This window comes from Myxocyprinus asiaticus, chromosome 2 (assembly GCF_019703515.2).
Source record: "Myxocyprinus asiaticus isolate MX2 ecotype Aquarium Trade chromosome 2, UBuf_Myxa_2, whole genome shotgun sequence".
Lineage (NCBI taxonomy): Eukaryota > Metazoa > Chordata > Actinopteri > Cypriniformes > Catostomidae > Myxocyprinus > Myxocyprinus asiaticus.
Window position 1 is genome coordinate 10,402,681 of NC_059345.1, and position 21,598 is coordinate 10,424,278.

General features: G+C 37.6%; 1 protein-coding gene across 3 annotated transcripts; it reads left to right on the forward strand.

Moving 5' to 3' along the window:
- The first annotated feature begins 84 nt into the window (after window positions 1-84).
- Window positions 85-20,585, forward strand: kars1 (lysyl-tRNA synthetase 1). 3 transcript variants are annotated; one of them, XM_051649340.1, is made up of 15 exons: window positions 101-194; window positions 9,868-9,998; window positions 10,139-10,280; window positions 10,703-10,868; window positions 13,265-13,358; window positions 13,464-13,650; window positions 13,768-13,893; window positions 14,028-14,147; window positions 14,245-14,407; window positions 15,736-15,909; window positions 16,364-16,449; window positions 17,859-17,944; window positions 18,089-18,215; window positions 19,452-19,595; window positions 20,215-20,585. In XM_051649340.1, exons 2-15 carry the CDS (start codon window positions 9,880-9,882, stop codon window positions 20,287-20,289), a joined length of 1,809 nt encoding a protein of 602 aa, XP_051505300.1. In that variant the 5' UTR covers window positions 101-194; window positions 9,868-9,879; the 3' UTR covers window positions 20,290-20,585. The 3 variants fall into 3 exon arrangements, with proteins under 3 accessions (XP_051505307.1, XP_051505300.1, XP_051505313.1); XM_051649347.1 differs by lacking the exon at window positions 9,868-9,998 and having other exon boundaries at window positions 85-194; XM_051649353.1 differs by lacking the exons at window positions 101-194; window positions 9,868-9,998; window positions 10,139-10,280 and adding an exon at window positions 10,298-10,614.
- The last annotated feature ends 1,013 nt before the right edge of the window (window positions 20,586-21,598 follow it).

A 21,598-nucleotide genomic window follows, 5' to 3' on the forward strand; every position in this document is an offset into this window, starting at 1 on the left:
TAGAAACTCAATGAACCGACGCAATCCAAAGCAATGATACTTTTACTTTGAAATGTCAGTGACATATTAATGTTCGTGTTGTAGTATTTCTGGCTTCACACTGTGATCGCGCTGCTGTGTGAGTGGTTGGCGGCTAGTAGCACGAAGAAGATGGCAGACGGGCCTGTCGTGGATGGAGACAAACTCAGCAAAAAGTATGTCCATTTTCCTCTTACAGTAATGTTATACTTTTAAAGGACTTAAAATAAGTCTGCACGCTTGGACTGTATTGTTTACTGGGCTCGCCAAAATACATTGCGATGAGCTGGGCTGAATGCATGACAGGCAACGTGGTAAAACGCAGTGAGATTTGAACATGATCTAACAGTGCATTCCGAAACAGATCGATCCTGCATGGTTTTCCCGTATAATGTTGCAAAAATGCACTCTTACCAACGTTTTACGAATAATGAAATCGTCTAAATGCCGGTGAGCGGGTAGAGAACTCCATTTCCCATAAACCCGCAACATTCCAGAGCACTCTTGCCATGGCCGCGACGATCTCGATTAAAACGTGCTTGTCTCATTTATGTTGTCAATCTTCAAGGTTATTCTCATGGCCAGGTGTTTATATAACTAATACGTGGGGTTGTTGTAACAATTGGCCCTTGCTCATATCCTGACACTAGCTAGACCAATCTGCCGAGTTCTCATTTAAATAATTTATAAAACTCACTTTCACTATGATTTCTATGATCATTGGCCGTCTTTATTTGTCATTTCAACTGTTGCATCAGTCACTGTTTCACCTGTACCAAATTTAGCATAGACCTACAGACTGTTCTGATTTTGGTTGGAATGGCTTTTATAACAGATCAGAATTGGTTTTCGCACCGCAAACAATCAAATCTCTGAAACATCCCATAGACTTACATTGATGAAATGTTCAAATGGGCCAAGCCCATTAAAATTATAACTGTCAAAAAATGAAAATGTAAAGAAACACACATGACCTAGCCAGCGGTTGTTTGTCTTAAGGCTAGGGATGTGCACGAGTAGTCGAATTAGGGCTGGGACGATTCATCGCCGTAATCGACGTCATCGATTACAGAAATACGTCGATTTGCATAACATGCGTCGCAATGGAGTAATTAAAATGGCAGCGCCTGGTTTAAGTATGGATTCCCCCGAAGAACAAAACTCGCCTACGGTCATCTAAAGTGTGGGAGTATTTTAGCCAGAGACGCAACAATGTGGTGCTGTGTAAGCTGTGCAAATTGGAAATGGCTTCTCGCACACCAATTGGTCAATTATAAGAGGCTTGCAGCAACTATTGGCCAAATTCCTGCCTGTCAATCTCTCCACGAAGGTGCAAAGCGCTGTTGTGTTCGGCATCAAACAGTTGCTTGACAGCAGCAGCAAATGACAGCTGAGTGTAAACAATGCCCAAACGAAAGTGCAAATTTACAGAAGATTTGCACAAAAATTCCCATGCTTTCGTCCAGGTCGAGATCCGTGGGAAGCAGAATGTATGACATGTAAAGCTGGCACTTATGTGTCAGTTGCTAATAAAGGTGCAAATGATTTAGAAGCACACATTAGCTCTGCAAAGCATAAAGGTTCAGCAAAAGGTGAAAGTTCATCAGGTAAATTAACGGACTACTTTTTGCGACCAGGTAAAATTGTTATCACATTGCTTCATTTTCCATGGCCATTCAAAATAATAGTAATAGTAAATGAAGGTACACTCATGGCATCAAATATTTTATTTTAGTACATGGACATTCAAAAGAATGTTGGAAGTTTTTATTTATTCATATATATATATTTATGTTATGCTAATAGAGTGTCTTTTTCACTGTATTAAAGTTTGCATTCATAGTAACACTGTTTTTTGTTGCAGAATAATGCCCTGCAGTGCACACTTTGTTTCTTGTACATTTGTTTGTTTAAGAGAAGATGATTTAATAAAATATTAATGAGACAAGTTTTTTATATTTATTTTGGGTTAATTAATTGTTATATTAATCAAGTAATAATTATAAAAATTCATTCGAATAATCGGCAAATTAGTCGTTAGATTAATCGACTAATCGGTAAAAAAATCGTTAGATTAATCGATAAAAAAATAATCGTTAGGTGCAGCCCTAAGTCGAATACTCGAGTATCCGTTTTGCAACAAGTATTAGAAATTCCAAAATTTTGCTTTGCTGGCCATATATACAGTGAGATGCATGTTACAGTTTTTCTCGATTGCTTAAAATCTATAACTAGGCTTTGAACTAAAATTTCAAAACCATAACGCCATTTATCAAAAAGCACACCCATTTCCCTAAACTATAAACGCTATTCCCGTTTTGACACGAGTCAGATTTGTTGAACTGTCACTGCAAAACTCTACACACAAATCCCTTCATTTCTCATTGCCTACACCATGTGGTCATTTAGAAAGCACTAGCTTTCAATATTGTTCACTCAAGTCAGCACAGCTTGAGCTCAGTTAGCACCCAGGTGGAAACACTAAGAGTCAAAATTGATCACACATCAATCAGAAACTTAGATAGATAAAAGGGCCCTAGTCAGTTCATTAAGATTTGGAACAATGGATCCAGAGAGACGTGAAGGAAGAGGTCGAGGACACCGGAGAGGAGGAGGAGGAGGAGGAAGAGGAGGACGACGACGACGAGGAAGAGGAAGGGCAAGGAGACAAGCAGTCTCAGATGAAATTTGTGCCACTCTAGTTGACCATGTCCTTGTCCATGGTATGACTATGAGGGAGCCAGCACAACCAGAGCAGCCTCGCTACGTTGTTATTTGGGATAACGTCAGCTTCCATCGCGCTGCTCTGGTTCGTGACTGGTTTACCAATAACACAAGGTTTTCCAATGTCTTTCTGCCTGTGTACTCTCCATTTCTAAACCCTATAGAGGAGTTTTTTTCGTCATGGCGGTGGAGAGTGTATGACCGAGAACCTCACATCCGTGTTCACCCCTTCCAGGCCTTGGAAGAAGCCTGCCTAGACATTTCAGTCGATGCGTGCCAGGGGTGGATCAGGCATGCAAGAGGATTTTACCCCCGCTGCCTGGCTAGGGCCAATATAGCCTGTGATGTTGACTAGATTCTCTGGCCTGTCCCAGACCAAAGAAGGGATGCTGGGGCAGAATAATTATTTTGTTGTTGTTTGTTGTACTGTACAGTACATTTAAGGAATAAAAAAATGTGCAAATGTATACATTTGTTGTCTTGTGTTCATCATGTGAAAAGGTTTTGAGGGGGAGAACTACAAGCAACATAACTTATTACCGGTTTTTGTAGTATTGTTTTGAATTTATCTCCCCAGTGTGTAAGACTATGTTGTAATGTGTGTGTTTTTGAGGGCTTGTGTGTCATGTCTGAGGGCAAAGTTTGGTTTTGCGTGGAGAGCTTCGTTTTGACCTGAAAATAGGAAGTTTGGGGAATTGGGTGAGAAGTTATGGATTTGTGTTTAGTGTTTCGAGAAAAGGAGGCATCATTTCAAGAAGTGTGTTTAAGCAATCGAGAAAAACTAAATCTTGAACACGCCAACTGTCTGGACACCAGTTGATCACATTTGATCTAAACGTACCGTTCTGCCAGTACGTTTAGATGGACACCAAAAAGCTGGTTATTGTGAGAAAGTTTAAATGTACTGTATAAGCGGTGTACCCTTTGCTCCCGTAAATGTGCAGCTCGACAGAAAGCAGAGTCCCTGTAACAACCTAATCCCCGCGACACTTCTGTAAACAACAAACATGGCGTCCAAGAAAGACTATGCTAGCTGAGGTAAGGGACATTACGTCATTTAAACTGGTGTTTACAAATGTTTACTGAGCACGGGGATGTGCTTGTTTTTCTCAACAAAAACATGACATGAGATACATTATAAATATAACTATTATATGTCGTGTTTATAATCGTCCTGTACGTTAACTGCGTCAGTCTACTTAATTAGCGGTTTCTTTTTCTTCACTTTGCGTGAGCTTAAATGCTGTCTATACTTTTTTTGTTTTCACGCATTGCTTGTTTATATATATATATATATATATATATATATATATATATATATATATATATAATAAAAACAGGACATAATATAAGCTTGTTTTGGATATAATTAGAAGTGTTTTTTTTGTGTTATTATTATTATTATTATTATTATTATTATTATATAAATGTTCAGGGGGTCCTTAAAAAGTCTTAAATTTACTTTTTAAAATTTAAGGCCTTAAAAAGTCTTAAATTACAAAAAGTCTTAAATTTCGTTTGCTGAGGTATTAAAGTTTGGGGCGTGAATTGAGGAAACGCTTAAAACAGCAGAATCTGCGCTAGTCATAATCATACCTCTCTCTCTCTCTCTCTCTCTCTCGTGCATCCGTCATTTAGCAGCTGACGCTTGAGTTTAGTGTGAGCACGCAAAGGGAAGCGCATTTTTACTGAATTTACGATGTTACACGTGTATAAACCCGTTAATCCGAAATGCAAATACCGTTATTTTGCGTCTCTAACACTGTCGCTCCCGCTTATAATCGACAAAGCGTTCAGCGTTACAATTTGCAAGCGCGCGAGGTTGGAGCGGTCTTTTGACGCCTTTCAAATCTTGGCGCTTCCTTATTTTACACTATACCTTTGACAATAATTGTAAAGCTAACAGAACTACTCAGCTGCAGAGTTACACCTGTTATATCTCATCTCTCGAGATCTAGGGCTGTACACGTCACTTTTCTCACGCAGTGATGACGTCGCAGAGCAAAGAGGACACTGACAGACCAATCAGGGGGAAGACAATAGCAAAGCGTCTCTCCCTCTCCTCTTTCATTATTTAATCTGTTAACATATTCAATACATCTTGTCAACTTTAAACGGCCATTTTTCAGAGTTTTTATTTGAGATATTTCACGCAAAAATTAAAATGATCATCACTTACCTTCATGCTGTTGCAAACCTGTATGACTTTATTTCAGTGGATATCAATAGGAGATATTAGGGAGTTTCAGTCACTATTCACTTACATTGAATGAAAAACAAGATGCAGTGACAGTGAATGGTGACTGAGATTAAACGTTTTGCTTAACACCTCCGTTTTTGTTCCATGGCAGAGAAATTCATACAGACCCAAGGGTGAGGAGTGATGACAGATTTTTAAATGAACTGCCCTTTAACTACCTGTTAAAGTATTTGTTAAAGGTATCTGCCAAGAAAAAAATATATAAATGTTCTTCAGCACATGCTAGACCGTATTCACAGCAGCGATATCGTTGATTTTTAATGACAATGACAACAAGGCTGTGCGGGATAGACGTACAGTCTCTTCGATGAGATATACTGCAGTTTAAAGTGTTTTTGGATTGTTCAATGTACAAAACATTGAAAAAATATCCCACACACACTATAGGGGCGCGAGCGAGCATGACTCCATAGGGAAGTGAGACTGAACGTGATTCACCGGCATCATGCTGACAGATGAGGTAGCATAATTAAAATTACACAGTTATGATTGTTTTACTACAAACTTTGTGAATGCATATTATATTTGACTCTCCAGTGCTGGAACAGGGCTAAAACAAAGTGTGGATATAGGTCTGAACATGCGAGACTGTAGTTTGAAGTAATCACTTTTCTTTGCATGATACATTGACTGCATTTATAGGATAGCCTATGTCGGTGTTAGCTAGCTAGCCAGCTTTATCAATAGCTGTTAGCTAAATTTGGTGATGACAGTGGCTGTTTATAAAATAGACTGTACATTATAAATATGTTGATACAATTCAGTATTGATGTGATTCAATCACAACTTTCATTTTGATATACAGGTGCATCTCAATAAATTAGAATGTCGTGGAAAAGTTCATTTATTTCAGTAATTCAACTCAAATTGTGAAACTTGTGTATTAAATAAATTCAATGCACACAGACTGAAGTAGTTTAAGTCTTTGGTTCTTTTAATTGTGATGATTTTGGCTCACATTTAACAAAAACCCACCAATTCACTATCTCAAATAATTAGAATATGGTGACATGCTAATCAGCTAATCAACTCAAAACACCTGCAAAGTTTTCCTGAGCCTTCAAAATGGTCTCTCAGTTTGGTTCACTAGGCTACACAATCATGGGGAAGACTGCTGATCTGACAGTTGTCCAGAAGACAATCATTGACACCCTTCACAAGGAGGGTAAGCCACAAACATTCATTGCCAAAGAAGCTGGCTGTTCACAGAGTGCTGTATCCAAGCATGTTAACAGAAAGTTGAGTGGAAGGAAAAAGTGTGGAAGAAAAAGATGCACAACCAACCGAGAGAACCGCAGCCTTATGATTGTCAAACAAAATCGATTCAAGAATTTGGGTGAACTTCACAAGGAATGGACTGAGGCTGGGGTCAAGGCATCAAGAGCCACCACTCACAGACGTGTCAAGGAATTTGGCTACAGTTGTCGTATTCCTCTTGTTAAGCCACTCCTGAACCACAGACAACGTCAGAGGCATCTTACCTGGGCTAAGGAGAAGAAGAACTGGACTGTTGCCCAGTGGTCCAAAGTCCTCTTTTCAGATGAGAGCAAGTTTTGTATTTCATTTGGAAACCAAGGTCCTAGAGTCTGGAGGAAGGGTGGAGAAGCTCATAGCCCAAGTTGCTTGAAGTCCAGTGTTAAGTGTCCACAGTCTGTGATGATTTGGGGTGCAATGTCATCTGCTGGTGTTGGTCCATTGTGTTTTTTGAAAACCAAAGTCACTGCACCCGTTTACCAAGAAATTTTGGAGCACTTCATGCTTCCTTCTGCTGACCAGCTTTTTAAAGATGCTGATTTCATTTTCCAGCAGGATTTGGCACCTGCCCACACTGCCAAAAGCACCAAAAGTTGGTTAAATGACCATGGTGTTGGTGTGCTTGACTGGCCAGCAAACTCACCAGACCTGAACCCCATAGAGAATCTATGGGGTATTGTCAAGAGGAAAATGAGAAACAAGAGACCAAAAAATGCAGATGAGCTGAAGGCCACTTCAAAGAAACCTGGGCTTCCATACCACCTCAGCAATGCCACAAACTGATCACCTCCATGCCACGCCAAATTGAGGCAGTAATTAAAGCAAAAGGAGCCCCTACCAAGTATTGAGTACATATACAGTAAATGAACATAATTTCCAGAAGGCCAACAATTCACTAAAAATGTTTTTTTTATTGGTCTTATGATGTATTCTAATTTTTTGAGATAGTGAATTGGTGGGTTTTTGTTAAATGTGAGCCAAAATCATCACAATTAAAAGAACCAAAGACTTAAACTACTTCAGTCTGTGTGCATTGAATTTATTTAATACACAAGTTTCACAATTTGAGTTAAATTACTGAAATAAATGAACTTTTCCACGACATTCTAATTTATTGAGATGCACCTGTATCAGTGTGCTATTGTTTTATAATAATAGAATGTATATATTTTCTGTATAACCAAGTTACGTTACACTAATGAATGGAGCTTTTTGCATAATCTTGAACATTGTCTAGCATTCATTTCATGTGTTATTGCAGTTTACCTTGCTGAATAATTACAGATTAACATTATGTCAGTTACTGTGAATCAGCATACCTGACTTTTAGTATAAAGAGAAGATCGTTGAGATGATTTGAAAGTTACAAATCAAGGTAGCTTGCAATTCCTCAGCGTTAGCAGGCATGATCAAGTTAGCTAAAATTACACAGATCAGTCCTTATGGCACTATATTTCACATGCTTTGCGGTTATGTAAGCTTACCTGTCCAATAAGAAGAATGCCAATTCAGGGTCGGTTTTGATCCCCAAAACTGAACGAAGGTCCCTCCAGGAATCAAATACCCTGCTGATGTTCACTCTAGTTTTCGCTCGATGTGATTCAGTAAATGTTTTTTTTTTTTTTTGGCTTACTCGGATTTTGTGTAGGAGTCGATGTTGTGCTGGGAGCCGGACGTTTGCTGGATTCCATCTCTAAGATAACGTTACCTAGTGTTGCAGTTTGTTGTCGCTGTTGAATAGCGGAAGAGACACTACTGTCCGAGGCAAGGCTCTCGGGAGCGTGCATAAACGTTACATCCTTTGGATTTTCCCGGCAAAAGAGACCCGCTCCCTTCGCATGAAAATCAGTCTACAGGCTTTAATAGGCAACCTAGGAAGTCCGGGAAGCACTCATTTTTTAAGTTGCGTTACAAGCCATTCACACATTGGGGAAAAAAGAGGCGAATATTACTTGAAAAATGTTACATATTGCACCTTTAAATATGAGGACGCTCAATACTACTTGTAAAACATCAACTAATGTGACATTAAAATGTGTTATCAATGACTTCATGCCTCATCCTATGAGTAGAATTCACACAAGATCAGTAAAAGCTGTTTCAACCACTTAATGATAATTTATGTTAATATACACTCACCAACAACTTTATTAGGTACACCTATAAAACCACAGCTTTACTACAAAACTGCGAACGTTTCGGTCACGAGTGACCTCCCTCAATGCCTGCTGTGGTTTTATCTCACATTGAGGGTTCTTGTTTCATTATTATAGTGTGTGGGCCTTTTTTGTATTTTTTGCCTATTTGAAACCCCAGTTGAACATTGCATAATACAAAATTATTACTGGGACACGTATTATGAAATAATGCTGAAATTATTATTATTCTAATTATTATATTTGCGTGATACAAAAGTGATATATTTCTGTCCTGTTTATTTCACCTCCACCTGGGGCTTTTATTTTGACACTGAAAGTGCTGTCGCCTTTTGTGGATTAATAATTACATATTGCCAACTTGCAATTTTGATGTTATTTTGTATAATTGTGCAGCCCTGAAGGATCATGAAATTAGTTTACTGATGCGCTCTTTATGAAACTTAAGGACCAAATGAAAGCACATTAAAATCATTGCGATATTCACGATATTAGTCAATTTTACATCGTCAGCAAAATTATCTCGATTATATTGTTAATAAGCAGTGTATCGCCCAGTCCTGTCATGCCAACAACAAAGTTTGTCTTGACAAACTTTACCTATCTAGTTCAACAGTACCAATGTATTACTATCTGACACCATTGCTGAACCATGGTACTGCCACAGTACTTTTTTTGTAAGGGTGCAAAAAATCGGATCCTTAAAGGGATAGTTCACCCAAAAATGAAAATTCTCAGATCATTTACTCACCCTCATGCCATCTCAGATGTGAATGACTTTCTTCTGCTGAACACAAAGATTTTTAGAAAAATATCTCGGCTCTGTAGGTCCATACAATGCAAGTGAATGGTGACCAGTACCCCAAAAGCTCCAAAAAAGAGATACATTCAGCATAAAAGTAATCTATAAAACTCCAGTGGTTTAATCAATGTCTTTTGAAGCAATCCAGTTGGTGTTGGGTGAGAACAGACCACTGTACATCTTGGCATGGCAGTCCCTTGGCACGATCATGATTTCAAGCTTGATTACACTTCCTAATGCTTGACGCATACACAGAGTAATAGATGGCGCTGTAGGAAGTGTAATTGAGCTTGAAATCGTGATTGCTATGGAGACTGCTGTCAAGATGGACAGTAAAAAGGAGTTATATTTTGGTCTGTTCAACTTCTCATGCAAAACCAACTGGATCGCTTCAGAAGACATTGATTAAACTGCTGGAGTCTTATGGATTACTTTTATGCTGACTTTATCTGAGTTCTGGCTTTTTGAGTTCTGGTCACCATTCACTTGCATTGTATGGACCTAAAGAGCTAAATATTCTTATAAAAATCTTTGTGTTCTGCAGAAGAACGAAAGTCGCACACATCTGGAATGACATGAGGGTGAGTAAATGATTAGAGGATTTTCATTTTTGGGTGAACTAACCCTTTAATTTTTCTTGATTTATCAAATAGGACGTTGGCATCATGTTGACTCTGGTCAGAATATGCAGGCTGCAAGCATTCAGGGGGCAGACGTTTGCTGTACCCAGCCTGCAAACCGTGCCTTTGCTTATACAAGGATGTCGTTGGAGAAGTGACAAAAGGTTGGTGGTGTTTTCATTTTAATGTGAAAAGCGACCAACCTTTTGTCACTATAAATTGTGCTTGTTAGAGACTTCCACAGCATGGATAACATGTATCCAAGTGCAGCGAGTGAGCTTCTTGCCTATATGTCATCCTTTAGTGAGCTGAAAAGGCGTATGAAAGCTGAGAAGAAGACTGCTGAGAAGGAAGCCAAGGTCAAAGAACAGAAGGACCAGAAGGAGACCAATGACAAGCAACAGCAAAGTGCATATGGGGCTGATGAGGAAACCCTGGACCCAAATGTACGTCAAGAAATGATCTGTGGAAGTCATATTTCTTAAGCTCTAGCACGTTTTGTGGTCAATTAAAGGGACAGTACACCCAAAATTGAAAATTCTGTCATTTACTCACCCTCATGCTGTTCCAAAACCAAAATACTTTTATCTTTCATGATACACACAAGGTGATGTTGGGCAGAATGACTCGGTCACTAATCACTTATATTGTATGTGGGAAAAATGCAAAAAAAGATGCAGTGAAAGTTAATTGTGACTCATGCTGTCAGTCCCTAACATCTTTTTTTTTTTTGAGTTCCACGGATGAGAGAAAATCATAAGGGTTTGAAACAACATGAGGGTGAGTAATTGATGACAGAATTTTCATTTTGTGGTTCAAAAAATAAATAAATATTAGAATGCAGATTATCTTACTACTCTGATTTCAGCAATACTTCAAGATCCGTACGCAAGCCATTCAGGCCTTGAAGGGAACTTCAGAAAACCCATATCCTCACAAATTCCATGTGGACTTGTCACTTACGGACTTCATTGAGAAATATAGTCATCTACAACCAGGACACCACTTAACAGACATCATTCTCAATGTATCAGGTAATGCTTTCTGCATGCATTTCATGCATTTAATGTTCCTTGTTCAATACAGTTTAAGCCCTATCAACGAAATCACAGTAATGCGCTTACAAAGGAAGTCTATGGGGCAAGGCATCGCACTAGAATAAACGTTAAAATACACATAGTTATGAAGAGTGCAGCCACAGGACTTAAACAGCATGTATGTTCACATGAGTTGTTCACACTTGTTAATCTTGTCTGTGCAAATATTATAGGCATATTTTATGCATCTTTCTTTTGCTTAAAAACTGTGCTATCCACAATGTATTGTTTACATGAAGCAAACTCCACCTACAGGAATTATGTTGCGTTAGTTTGACACTTTGCTTCTGTAGAGCTACTGTAGAAGTACATTTAAATGAGGACGCTCAATAAAACCTTAACTAATCTGACATTAAAATGTGTTATCAATGACTTTATGCCTCATTCTATGAGTGGAATTCACACTTGATCAGTAAAAGATGCTTTTTATTCACTCAATGATTATTTAAATGAATATATATGCAGTAGAAAAAGCACAGTTTGTCTTGTTTACATTCTGAATTCATGAAGCAAATCTGTTAAAATTTTTGTTAAATGTTTTAATTAAATGTTATGATCAAATGGTATTTAATAAAATTGATACATAAAGCTTTAATCAAATAAATATGATTTATAATATATATTAACTGACTGAACGCTGTGAATGGGGAATTAGCTGTCGGCCTCGAGATAGGTGGAGCTCAAGGTCACTTCCTGATGACGTGGACCAATAGCAGTAAGAAGGTGTTTAACAGCTGGTAGGAAGTTGTGGTGGTGTAGTGGACTAAAGCACTGAACTGGTAAGCGGAAGGTTGTTGGTTCAATCCCAACAGCCACCACCATTGTGTCCTCGAGCAAGGCACTTAACTCCAGGTTGCTCCAGGGGGATTGTCCCTGTAATCAGGGCACTGTAAGTTGCTTTGGATAAAAGCGTCAGCCAAATGCATAAATGTAAGTTTTCTTGTTATGGTTGTTTGATTATTATAATGACACACTAGACAGCAGCAGATCTATTAGCTTACATTTATACTTAAAAATCCGACATTGTTATACAAATTCACTTTTTTCTCCACTGTTTACATTCACTTTAGACATCACTCTCTGTGTTTACTTGAAGACCTCACCAAGAGGGGCATTTTCAAGGAAATTTGAAATCTATTTGACCATTCAGCGTTTTCGGAACACGCGCATGTTCAGCACACACACACATATGCTGCCTGTCAATCAAACAGGGTGCAGCTGTTACTAGATCGCTAGCGAATTATAAAATTACATGCTCTGGATTACTTTAAATAGCAGAATAAGAATATTAACTTTCTAATAAGTGACACAGGCCTAGGCTATCACAAATATAGCCGGTTATTATTTTGTCTCTCACCTTTGTTCACTTCGATCCATCTTTTACTCACAAAAAACAAACTTTCTCTTCTTAATAGAACTGCGTATCGCCGATTTTCTTCACGATATGATACACACAGTGAGTGTGACACATATATTATGACTCACTACGTCACGAGCCATCACGTTATAATCTAGCTGCAGCAAACGCGTTGAGTGACTAGCGTCCCTGCGCCAGAGTGTGCATCAGCCGGGAGAAGATTCGATCTCTTCCCCGGTCACTTCACGCAACTCATAGACTCGGCGCTGACCGCACAGAGAAATGCCAGTTTCTGAGTTTATTTTCATAACCCGCTTCCTTATTATTTGAAATTGAATAAAGGATGCTTTAAAGATATAACACTGGGGTTTTTCATTACGAAACTGAATGCGGCACAATAATCGTTTTCTCAATTATCTTGTTTTCATAATTGTTGGAAGCTAAAATCATAATTGAAAATAACATTTGATTAATTGCCCAGCCCTATTGCTTCCTTGTGGATCCACTAATTCGTGCAAATAATTCCAGGCGCATGCGCAGTCTGCGCGTTAAAAGACATATGATTATAAAACTCGGGCTGCATGCGTTCAGTCCTCGAGCAAATTTCTGATGACGAAATTTGCGTCACGCATCCTGTACGTCTGTCCGAAGTATATTTTGGGCTTTAAGAGGACTCAAGTGTGAACCCTCAAAGAGTAGCACAAGTCTTTTTTATTAGCAGTAGAACATTAGCAAAACATTACCAAATTTTGGTCAAAAGGAATCACTTGCTAGTTTTTTGTTTTCATGTTGCAGTTCAAATCGCAATCACAATATTTTTCAAAATAATCGCAATAATACTTTTTGTCCAAATCATCCAGCTCCTGTCTGTGGTAATTGACAGCATATCACAGAGCTGAACTTGAATCTAACCTGGAACATTCCTGTTAAATAGTTTGATCCTTTTGTCTTATTCTTGCACATTTTTGCTTGAAAGGTCGTGTCCATGCTAAAAGGGCCTCTGGTGCTAAGCTACTGTTCTATGACCTGCGAGGGGAGGGAGTCAAGTTGCAGGTCATGGCGAACTCCAGGTCTGATTTACACATTACACAATCATCATATTTAGAAATCTGGTTACTTATTGCAACAAAATAACTTGTGGTCTAATTTGCAGAATTATGGTCTTATATTCTTAGAAACTACAAATCAGAGGACGACTTTGTGCACATCAACAACAAATTGAGACGTGGGGACATCATTGGTGTTCGGGGTAATCCTGGCAAGACAAAGAAGGGCGAGTTGAGCATCATCCCAATCGAGATGACCCTGCTATCTCCATGTCTACATATGCTTCCACACCTTCACTTTGGCCTGAAAGACAAGGTGAAGACTTGAAAATAGATGAGGATGTGTTACAGAGAGAAATTAAATGCTGCTAGAACAATTTTTCATGACTTTGCCTAGACTGACTTGTATGAAAACCTTTGATTGTTCCTTTAGGAAACCAGGTTCCGACAGCGATATTTAGACTTGATTCTTAACGACCCAGTGAGACAAAAGTTTGTTACCCGTGCCAAGATTATCACCTATCTCCGCAGTTTTCTGGACCAGCTTGGGTTTCTTGAGGTAAGAATATTATCCACAAGGGGGAGAACAGTTATGTTTGGTGTTAGTACTGGCACAGACATTGCACACTCCAGCTTTAACATACTCTTAATGTTTTACTGGAAACGTTTTCATTTGTGAATGTGTTTTTAAAGATTGAGACTCCAATGATGAATCTGATACCTGGTGGAGCTGTGGCAAAACCATTTATCACATACCACAATGAGCTCAACATGAATCTCTACATGAGAATCGCTCCTGAGCTTTACCATAAGGTAGTTTCTGCAATAGTTGTTGAAATTTGAATTATTGAAATCCTCTTAACTCCTGTGGAGTTACTTGCACATTATGCAATTTCTATCAATGTTTCAGATGTTGGTAGTTGGAGGAATCGACCGTGTGTATGAGATTGGGCGTCAGTTTCGTAATGAAGGCATTGATCTCACCCACAACCCAGAGTTCACCACATGCGAGTTCTATATGGCTTATGCAGACTATCATGACCTGATGGAAATCACAGAGAAACTTCTCTCAGGTTTGTTAAACAGCCTTGCCAGTACACTTTGTCTTCTCCGAGTGGAATGGAGTGCATCTCATTTTATAGCTTATATTTGTATTTGGTTATGTTGATTATTTGAAAAAATGTCAGTGAAATTGTTAAATAGTGTGTAGAAAATAAGGCTTCATTTAAAGGTGCACTCAGTAACTTTTGTTTTTGTGTCATCTTGGACTTACACTGACACCTAGCGGCTTGGATGCAGCATCATTTAAAATCAATAGTTTTCAGTTTCAGATTCGTTTGTAGAAATGTAATATTCACAGTCAGCCATGATTACTTTAATCAATGAGTGAAAGTGTCAAATAACAGGACGGTTACTGAGATTAAGCGAGTAGTATTCGGCTGGTCATGTGATTCTAACATGGCAGTGCCCATGTGCGGACCCTCTCCATGTAGAATAAAACAGCTTTTATAATGTTACTGATTTGACTGGAGTCTTCATTTTAATGTGAGTGCTCATGGTTTCCTACATATGTTGCAAAATTACAATTCATGTCTTTAGGAGTTACAGCTTTTTTTAATGAGGAAAAATTACAGAGTGCTCCTTTAAATTTGGCAATTTTGTGTACATCTTATTTGCTATCATTAAACTGCATTACATCGGCCACCCAAATCCCTAGATATGCGTTCCACTCTTGCAATAAGTTTTGCATTTCCTTACAATTCATTTACAGTTGTTTTACTCCAGTAACCATATTTTAACCTTCACTATTCCAAGTGAAACCATAGTCATAATGGGTAAATGAAAACTATGGTAATAAAAATAATAATTTTGTGGTTATGATTTACTATACAAATACCATAGTTTAACTATAGTTTTACTATATTAATATTAAAGACTGTAGAAACTGTATTTATTTATTTATTTTCAGAAATCATGGTTATGCTATAGTAATATTGTAGTAACCATGACTGTTGTAGGTCAACCATGTTTTTTTTTTGTTTTTTGTTTTTTTGGCAGAAACCATGGTTTTAATACAGTATACTTTAGACTAACCTTGGTTAATATTGTTGTTACTATGTTTTAAAACCATAACCACAAAAGTATGATTATTAACATAGTTTTTGTGTACCTGTTATGAGTATGGTTTCACTATGAATATCAAGATTAAAATATGGTTACTGTAGTGATACCAAGGTAAATTTATTGCGAGGGCAAGCAAAACTATTTCGGAAAACAATTCCCGCTTTGTCCTCTAAGGGGCTCTGTATATTTCTGTAAAGCTGGCTTGAAACAATATGTATTGTAAAAAATGCTTTACAAATAAACTTAAATGAATCGTTCTCATTGTTTTTTTTCACAGGAATGGTGAAGCACGTTACTGGAGGATACAAGGTGACGTATCATCCTGATGGTCCAGAGGGACAAGCCTATGAAATTGACTTCAGTCCACCCTTCAAACGGATCAGCATGACACATGACCTGGAGAAGGAAATGGGGGTGAAGTTTCCAGCTCCTGAAACCTATGACAGCGATGGTAAGGTTAAACAGATAGTTCACCAAAAAATTAAAATGATCATCATTCACTCACCTTCATGTTGTTACAAATCTCATACGACTTTCTTCCGTGGAACACAACAGAACACTTTAGGCAGTATGTTGGCCTCAGTCACCATTCACTTTCATTGTATAAAAAAAAAGATGTAATGAAACTGAATGGAGACTGAGACTAACATTCTGTCTTGCATCTTCTGTTGTGTTCCACAAATGAAAGAGAGTCATATGGGCTTGGAACAACATTAAGGTGAGTGAATGATTTAATAGATAAATGTGGGACAAAAAATAGATCTGTTGAATTGGTGTGTTTAGTGTAAAATGAAACTTAAAACTGCACAACAGGATGCTTGTAAGCAGTGGTGTTTTAGTCTGTAAAAGTAGATGGAAGCTGTTGCTAGTATGACAGTTGAATAAAAGAAAAATCTTCTTGACAGAAACACGCAAGTTCTTTGATGAACTTTGTGCTCAGAAAGGAGTTGAATGCCCTCCGCCAAGGACAACTGCTCGTCTCCTGGATAAGGTAATTTATGTAAAAATTACATAACGTGCTACCTATACGAATTTTTGACTGTCAAAAAATATGCAAACACGAAAAGCTAAACAATATTGTTATGCATAATACATAGGGCTGGGTAAAAATATAAAAACATTTGGTGACTCATCGCAATCTTCGTTTGATCTCGCTATGTCAATTCTTAAATCTCAAGATCGATCTTTTACTGCAACCCTCTATGAAGTGAGTAAATCACTTGCATATGCGACCAAATTTCGTGCTATGTGAGTAAAATGTCTGTGATTAGACAGTAGGTACTGGCTAAACAATGTTCCGGTTTCACTCACCAGTGATTGTGTAGAATAGTGGTGAAGAAGTTCAGCAGCAAGATCCTTTTACTGCATGTAGAGAGTAAAGTTTGGTTTGACTCATTCTGTATGTTTCTAATCACACTCAGCATAGATGCACTAAATGAACGCATCCTCTTTCGTTAAATTGAGCCCAATGGCTGATGCCACTAGATTTAAAGAGACTGTACTGATTAAGCACGTGTTCTACATATCAATGCTTGTAATTGCTTGTAAAAATTACAAATGATGCATTAAACGTAAAAAGTAAAATGTAACAAAAATGCAATAAAATATATGCAATTTCAAGACGATTATTAATGGAATACACTGAAGTTGAACATATTTCAAAAGCTAAAATGTGACCAATATGTTGAAAAACTAATGAAAATCTAATTCGAAAAATGTATATTTTAGAATTGTACCTTGAAGGGTTACCTAGAAGGTTAGAAGGTCCCTTGATAATTAACAGCATTAGCGGAGAGAATTTGTATTTTATATGTAAGAAAAATTAACATTGCAACCAAAAAATACCTATATGAATCGATATCTGAATTGGGAGCTTGTGAATTGAATCGGGAAATCTGTATCAATAGCAAGCCCTAATTATACATAAATGCATATAACATAGTCATAAAACAGTATTCACTTTTATATACTGTACTTGTTCTTTAGAGATATGAGCTCAGTTTGTCTGAGAACCAACAATATCATAAATGGATGAATCTCTTAAAACCTGTCAAAAACCTTCCAAGTCACACTTCACCCCAAAAGGAAAAAAGCAATATTCTACATAAAGAGGAGAATTTTTTGCATTGTGATTATATTTTCAGGACAATTAAGCACGTTTTTATCCTCCAGTTCCCATTACAGTAATATGTCTGGTAGTGTAATGGTAATTCTCATTACTGTAATAGTCTATTTTACTGTATTAATATATATTTTGTTTTAATTCAAATATAAATCTTTTCATGTTACAGTAATGAAAATTGGTTCTAAATTGGCTTGCTGCTTTTTCCTAAAGTCACAATGCAAACATTTTTTAAATAAAAATATTTTTCACTCATTTTGGGAAAATATTTATTGCAGTTGGTGGGAGACTTCCTGGAGGTGAAGTGCATCAATCCAACATTCATCTGTGATCATCCACAGATCATGAGTCCTCTGGCCAAATGGTATGTGCCTGCTTTGATTTTGATTTATACTTGTACACTTCAGAGTATACTGATTTTAAATTGATCTGCATTCAATGCATTTGTATTAAACTAACACATTCAACTGATCTGTTTTTTGTTTCCACAACTGTTTATCCTTCTCAGGCACAGATCGCAGAAAGGTCTAACTGAGCGCTTTGAACTTTTTGTCATGAAGAAGGAGATTTGCAATGCCTACACAGAGTTGAATGATCCCATCAGACAGAGAGAGCTGTTTGAGCAGCAGGCTAAGGTGAAACTGAACGAACATACAGTCAACATTATTTTCTTCCTAAATCTTTAGTATACTTTAGCAGCTTTGGCAAGTTATGCTGCTGGTATTTTTAAGTTTACATACAAAAACTGTAGTCATACTACTTTATACTGTGTTAATACATTGTTGACATGTCCTGTGGTGTGACATGCTATACTCCATTTGAAACTATTTTAACAGCATTATGCTAATTATTTTATAATTATTATGCATCCAGCTACATGGAATGTTTGTACTTTTAAAGCAAAAATGGTGACTCATTACAGGACCTAAGATGTACACTTCCACTTTAATAAATATATATGTGTATATATATATATATAATATAATATATTTACAGTTGAAGTCAGAAGTTCACATACACATTAGCCAAATACATTTAAACTCAGTTTTTCACAATTCCTGACATTTAATTGTAGAAAACATTCCCTTTCTTAGGTCAGTTAGTATCACTATTTTAAGAATGTGAAATGTCAGAATAGTAGTAGAGAGAATTATTTATTTCAGCTTTTATTTCTTTCATCACATTCCCAGTGGGTCAGAACTTTACATACACTTTGTTAGTATTTGGTAGCATTGCCTTTAAATTGTTTAACTTGGGTCAAGCCTTCCACAAGCTTCTCACAATAAGTTCCTGCAATTTTGACCCATTCCTCCAGACAGAACTGGTGTAATCGAGTCAGGTTTGTAGGCCTCCTTGCTCGCACACACTTTTTCAGTTCTGCCCACAAAGTATGGCCTTCTCAGAATGCCATTTTGAGATGCGGGTTGCCACTGTTTTGGCGGCACGAGGGGGACCAACACAATATTAGGCAGGTGGTTTTAATGTTGTGGCTGATCGAGATAGAGATATATATATATATATATATATATATATATATATATATATATATATATATATATATATAGATAGATATATATATATATATATATATAGATAGATATAGATAGATAGATAGATAGATATACAGCTATGCATCAACTGCCCACATACTGTCATTTCATGATTAAACTCTTTGCACTGTTACATCTGGAGTTGTTAACCAAGCAAGCATGATGCATATATTTAATTTGCCACAGTTTGGTAACTTGTTTAAGATGAATCTGAAGGTCTTTTTTTCAATGCACTTTCCTTTCTCTTTCTTACTATTTTTAAGTTGCTTTTGAAGTAAAGTTCCCTTCAGATTAATACATGTTTTTTTTCTGTGTCCACAGGCCAAAGCAGAAGGTGATGATGAGGCGATGTTTATTGATGAGACCTTCTGCACTGCTTTAGAGTATGGCCTTCCACCTACAGCAGGATGGGGCATGGGCATTGACCGCCTCACCATGTTCCTCACGGACTCCAACAATATCAAGGTATGACTTAACGAATCCTTATGACTGTATATAATTTTTGGTGTACCAGAGCTTGTATGTATTGAAGGAATAGTTCACCCAAAACTGAAAATTGTTCACCCAAAACTGAAAATTGACATGTACTCACCCTAATCCAAACTCATTTGACTTCCTTTTAAAGAACAATTTTTTATTTATCTCTTTCACTTCGACTTTCACTTTTGTTTTCAATATAAACACATAAAGCTTTGCTTTTCAGCAGAACACAAAACACACACAAAACACTGCTGCATGCATCTCTCTCTCTCCTCTGGCGGTCTGGACTGCCCTTTTATCCCCCTCCAGCTCTCAATACAACACAGAACAGCTGTTAGAGATAATTTCCCACAGGTGTCAATCCTTACCGCTCTTCCTCTCCCGGCCTCGCTCTCTACAGAAGTCGCTCAGCCACGCCTCCTCCACAGTAAGCTAAAGTAATATGGGTTTGGAACGACAGGAGGGCCAGTTTTCATTTTTGGGTGAACTATTCTTTTAATAAAACAGAAAAAAAAATAGCAAACAAAAAATAGACCATGTTTGATTCTGTGAATGGTTTCATTTAAACATTATCACTGATATGAACTGATGTACTCCACTTTAGGAGGTCCTCCTCTTCCCTGCCATGAAACCTGAAGACAATAAGCCAGCTCCGCCTGCAGACGGCAGTTCAGTGTAACACTGACTTCATCTACTGGAGCACCGACTACAGAGAAGACATACATGAGGATTGCATCCATCTCTGGATTTCTTCATTCAGCCTGACTTGTCCAAGCTATTGTCACTGTTGAGGGTTGTATCCTGAATATTAAAGACATATGCACTGTCTATATTTATGGGAACGATTTCAGCAGTTGTTTTAATGTATGGCTCACAGTTTTATGGGGAATGGGTACCCTGTTGTCCTTTCTTTGTTGCCCATTGTCGAGTTCCTGGAGTTTTTGTGGCCTGGGGTAAATAAACAGATGTTTCTCAGCCCTGTTTGGATGTTTTAGTATCTTCTATCCAACTGTATTTTTTAACAGTCTTATGCTGAGCAATTTAATCACAGTAAATAATTGATTAGACAAAGCTAACAATTTCAGTGGTTTTCCCCATGTGTCATAGATGTCTTCCTTGTCCATTTGAACCCCTTTACTTTTTTAGATGACAAGAAATTAGTTCTAACATCTGTTAGATCACAGAAAATCCTCAAACTATATATATATATATATATATATATATATATATATATATATATATATATATATATATAAAATTTATTTTTACAATTTATCCATCATATGCCTTATCCAATTTGTAACATTTTACATTTATCCAAAGCGACTGACAAATGAGGAAAATCAACAGAAGTGATTCATCCTAAGGAGGCAGTAATACGAGAAGTGCTGTAATAAAAAATGTTGCAAATTGCTCAGAAGTGCAAGCAGTGAGACAGTGATAAAAGAATAAATTAAGACCCTTATTGCATCAGTAGAATTGGGTCAAGTGCTCGTTAAAGAGATGCGTTTTTAGATGTTTCTTGAAGGTTTCTAGAGAATCAGCTGCTCGGATAGGGTTTGCCAGGTTGTTCCACCAGTGAGGAACAATTGAAGTGTAAGTTTGGGAAAGTGATTTTGTGCCTCTGTGAGATGGCTCCACGAGGTGCCGCTCATCTGCTGATCGTAAGTTGGAGAGCACATAGACTTGAAGTAGCGAGTGTAGATAGGGGGTTGCTGAGCTAGTGGTTGTTCTTTAAGCGAGCATCAATGCCTTGAACTTTATGCCAGCAACCAGTGTAGATCGATGAAGAAAGGCGTGACGTGTGCTCTCTTCGAATTGTTGAAGACCAATTGTGCCACCACATTCTGGAACAATTGCAGAGGTTTGACTGCACATGCAGGAAGTCTTGCAGGAAGAGCACTGCAGGAGTCAAGTCTAGATATAACAAGAGCCTGGACAAGGCTGGACATTTTATTTATTTGAGCACTTTTTTTTTTTCTCCCAAT

What these genes read in the sequence shown, in the direction of transcription:
- kars1 (XM_051649340.1), top strand. Translation starts at nt 9,880, where the DNA reads ATGTTGACTCTGGTCAGAATATGCAGGCTGCAAGCATTCAGGGGGCAG. An exon ending in CATCATTCTCAATGTATCAG is followed by an intron (nt 10,869 to 13,264) that starts GTAATGCTTTCT and finishes TTTGCTTGAAAG; the next exon opens with GTCGTGTCCATGCTAAAAGG. An exon ending in ACCAGCTTGGGTTTCTTGAG is followed by an intron (nt 13,894 to 14,027) that starts GTAAGAATATTA and finishes GTGTTTTTAAAG; the next exon opens with ATTGAGACTCCAATGATGAA.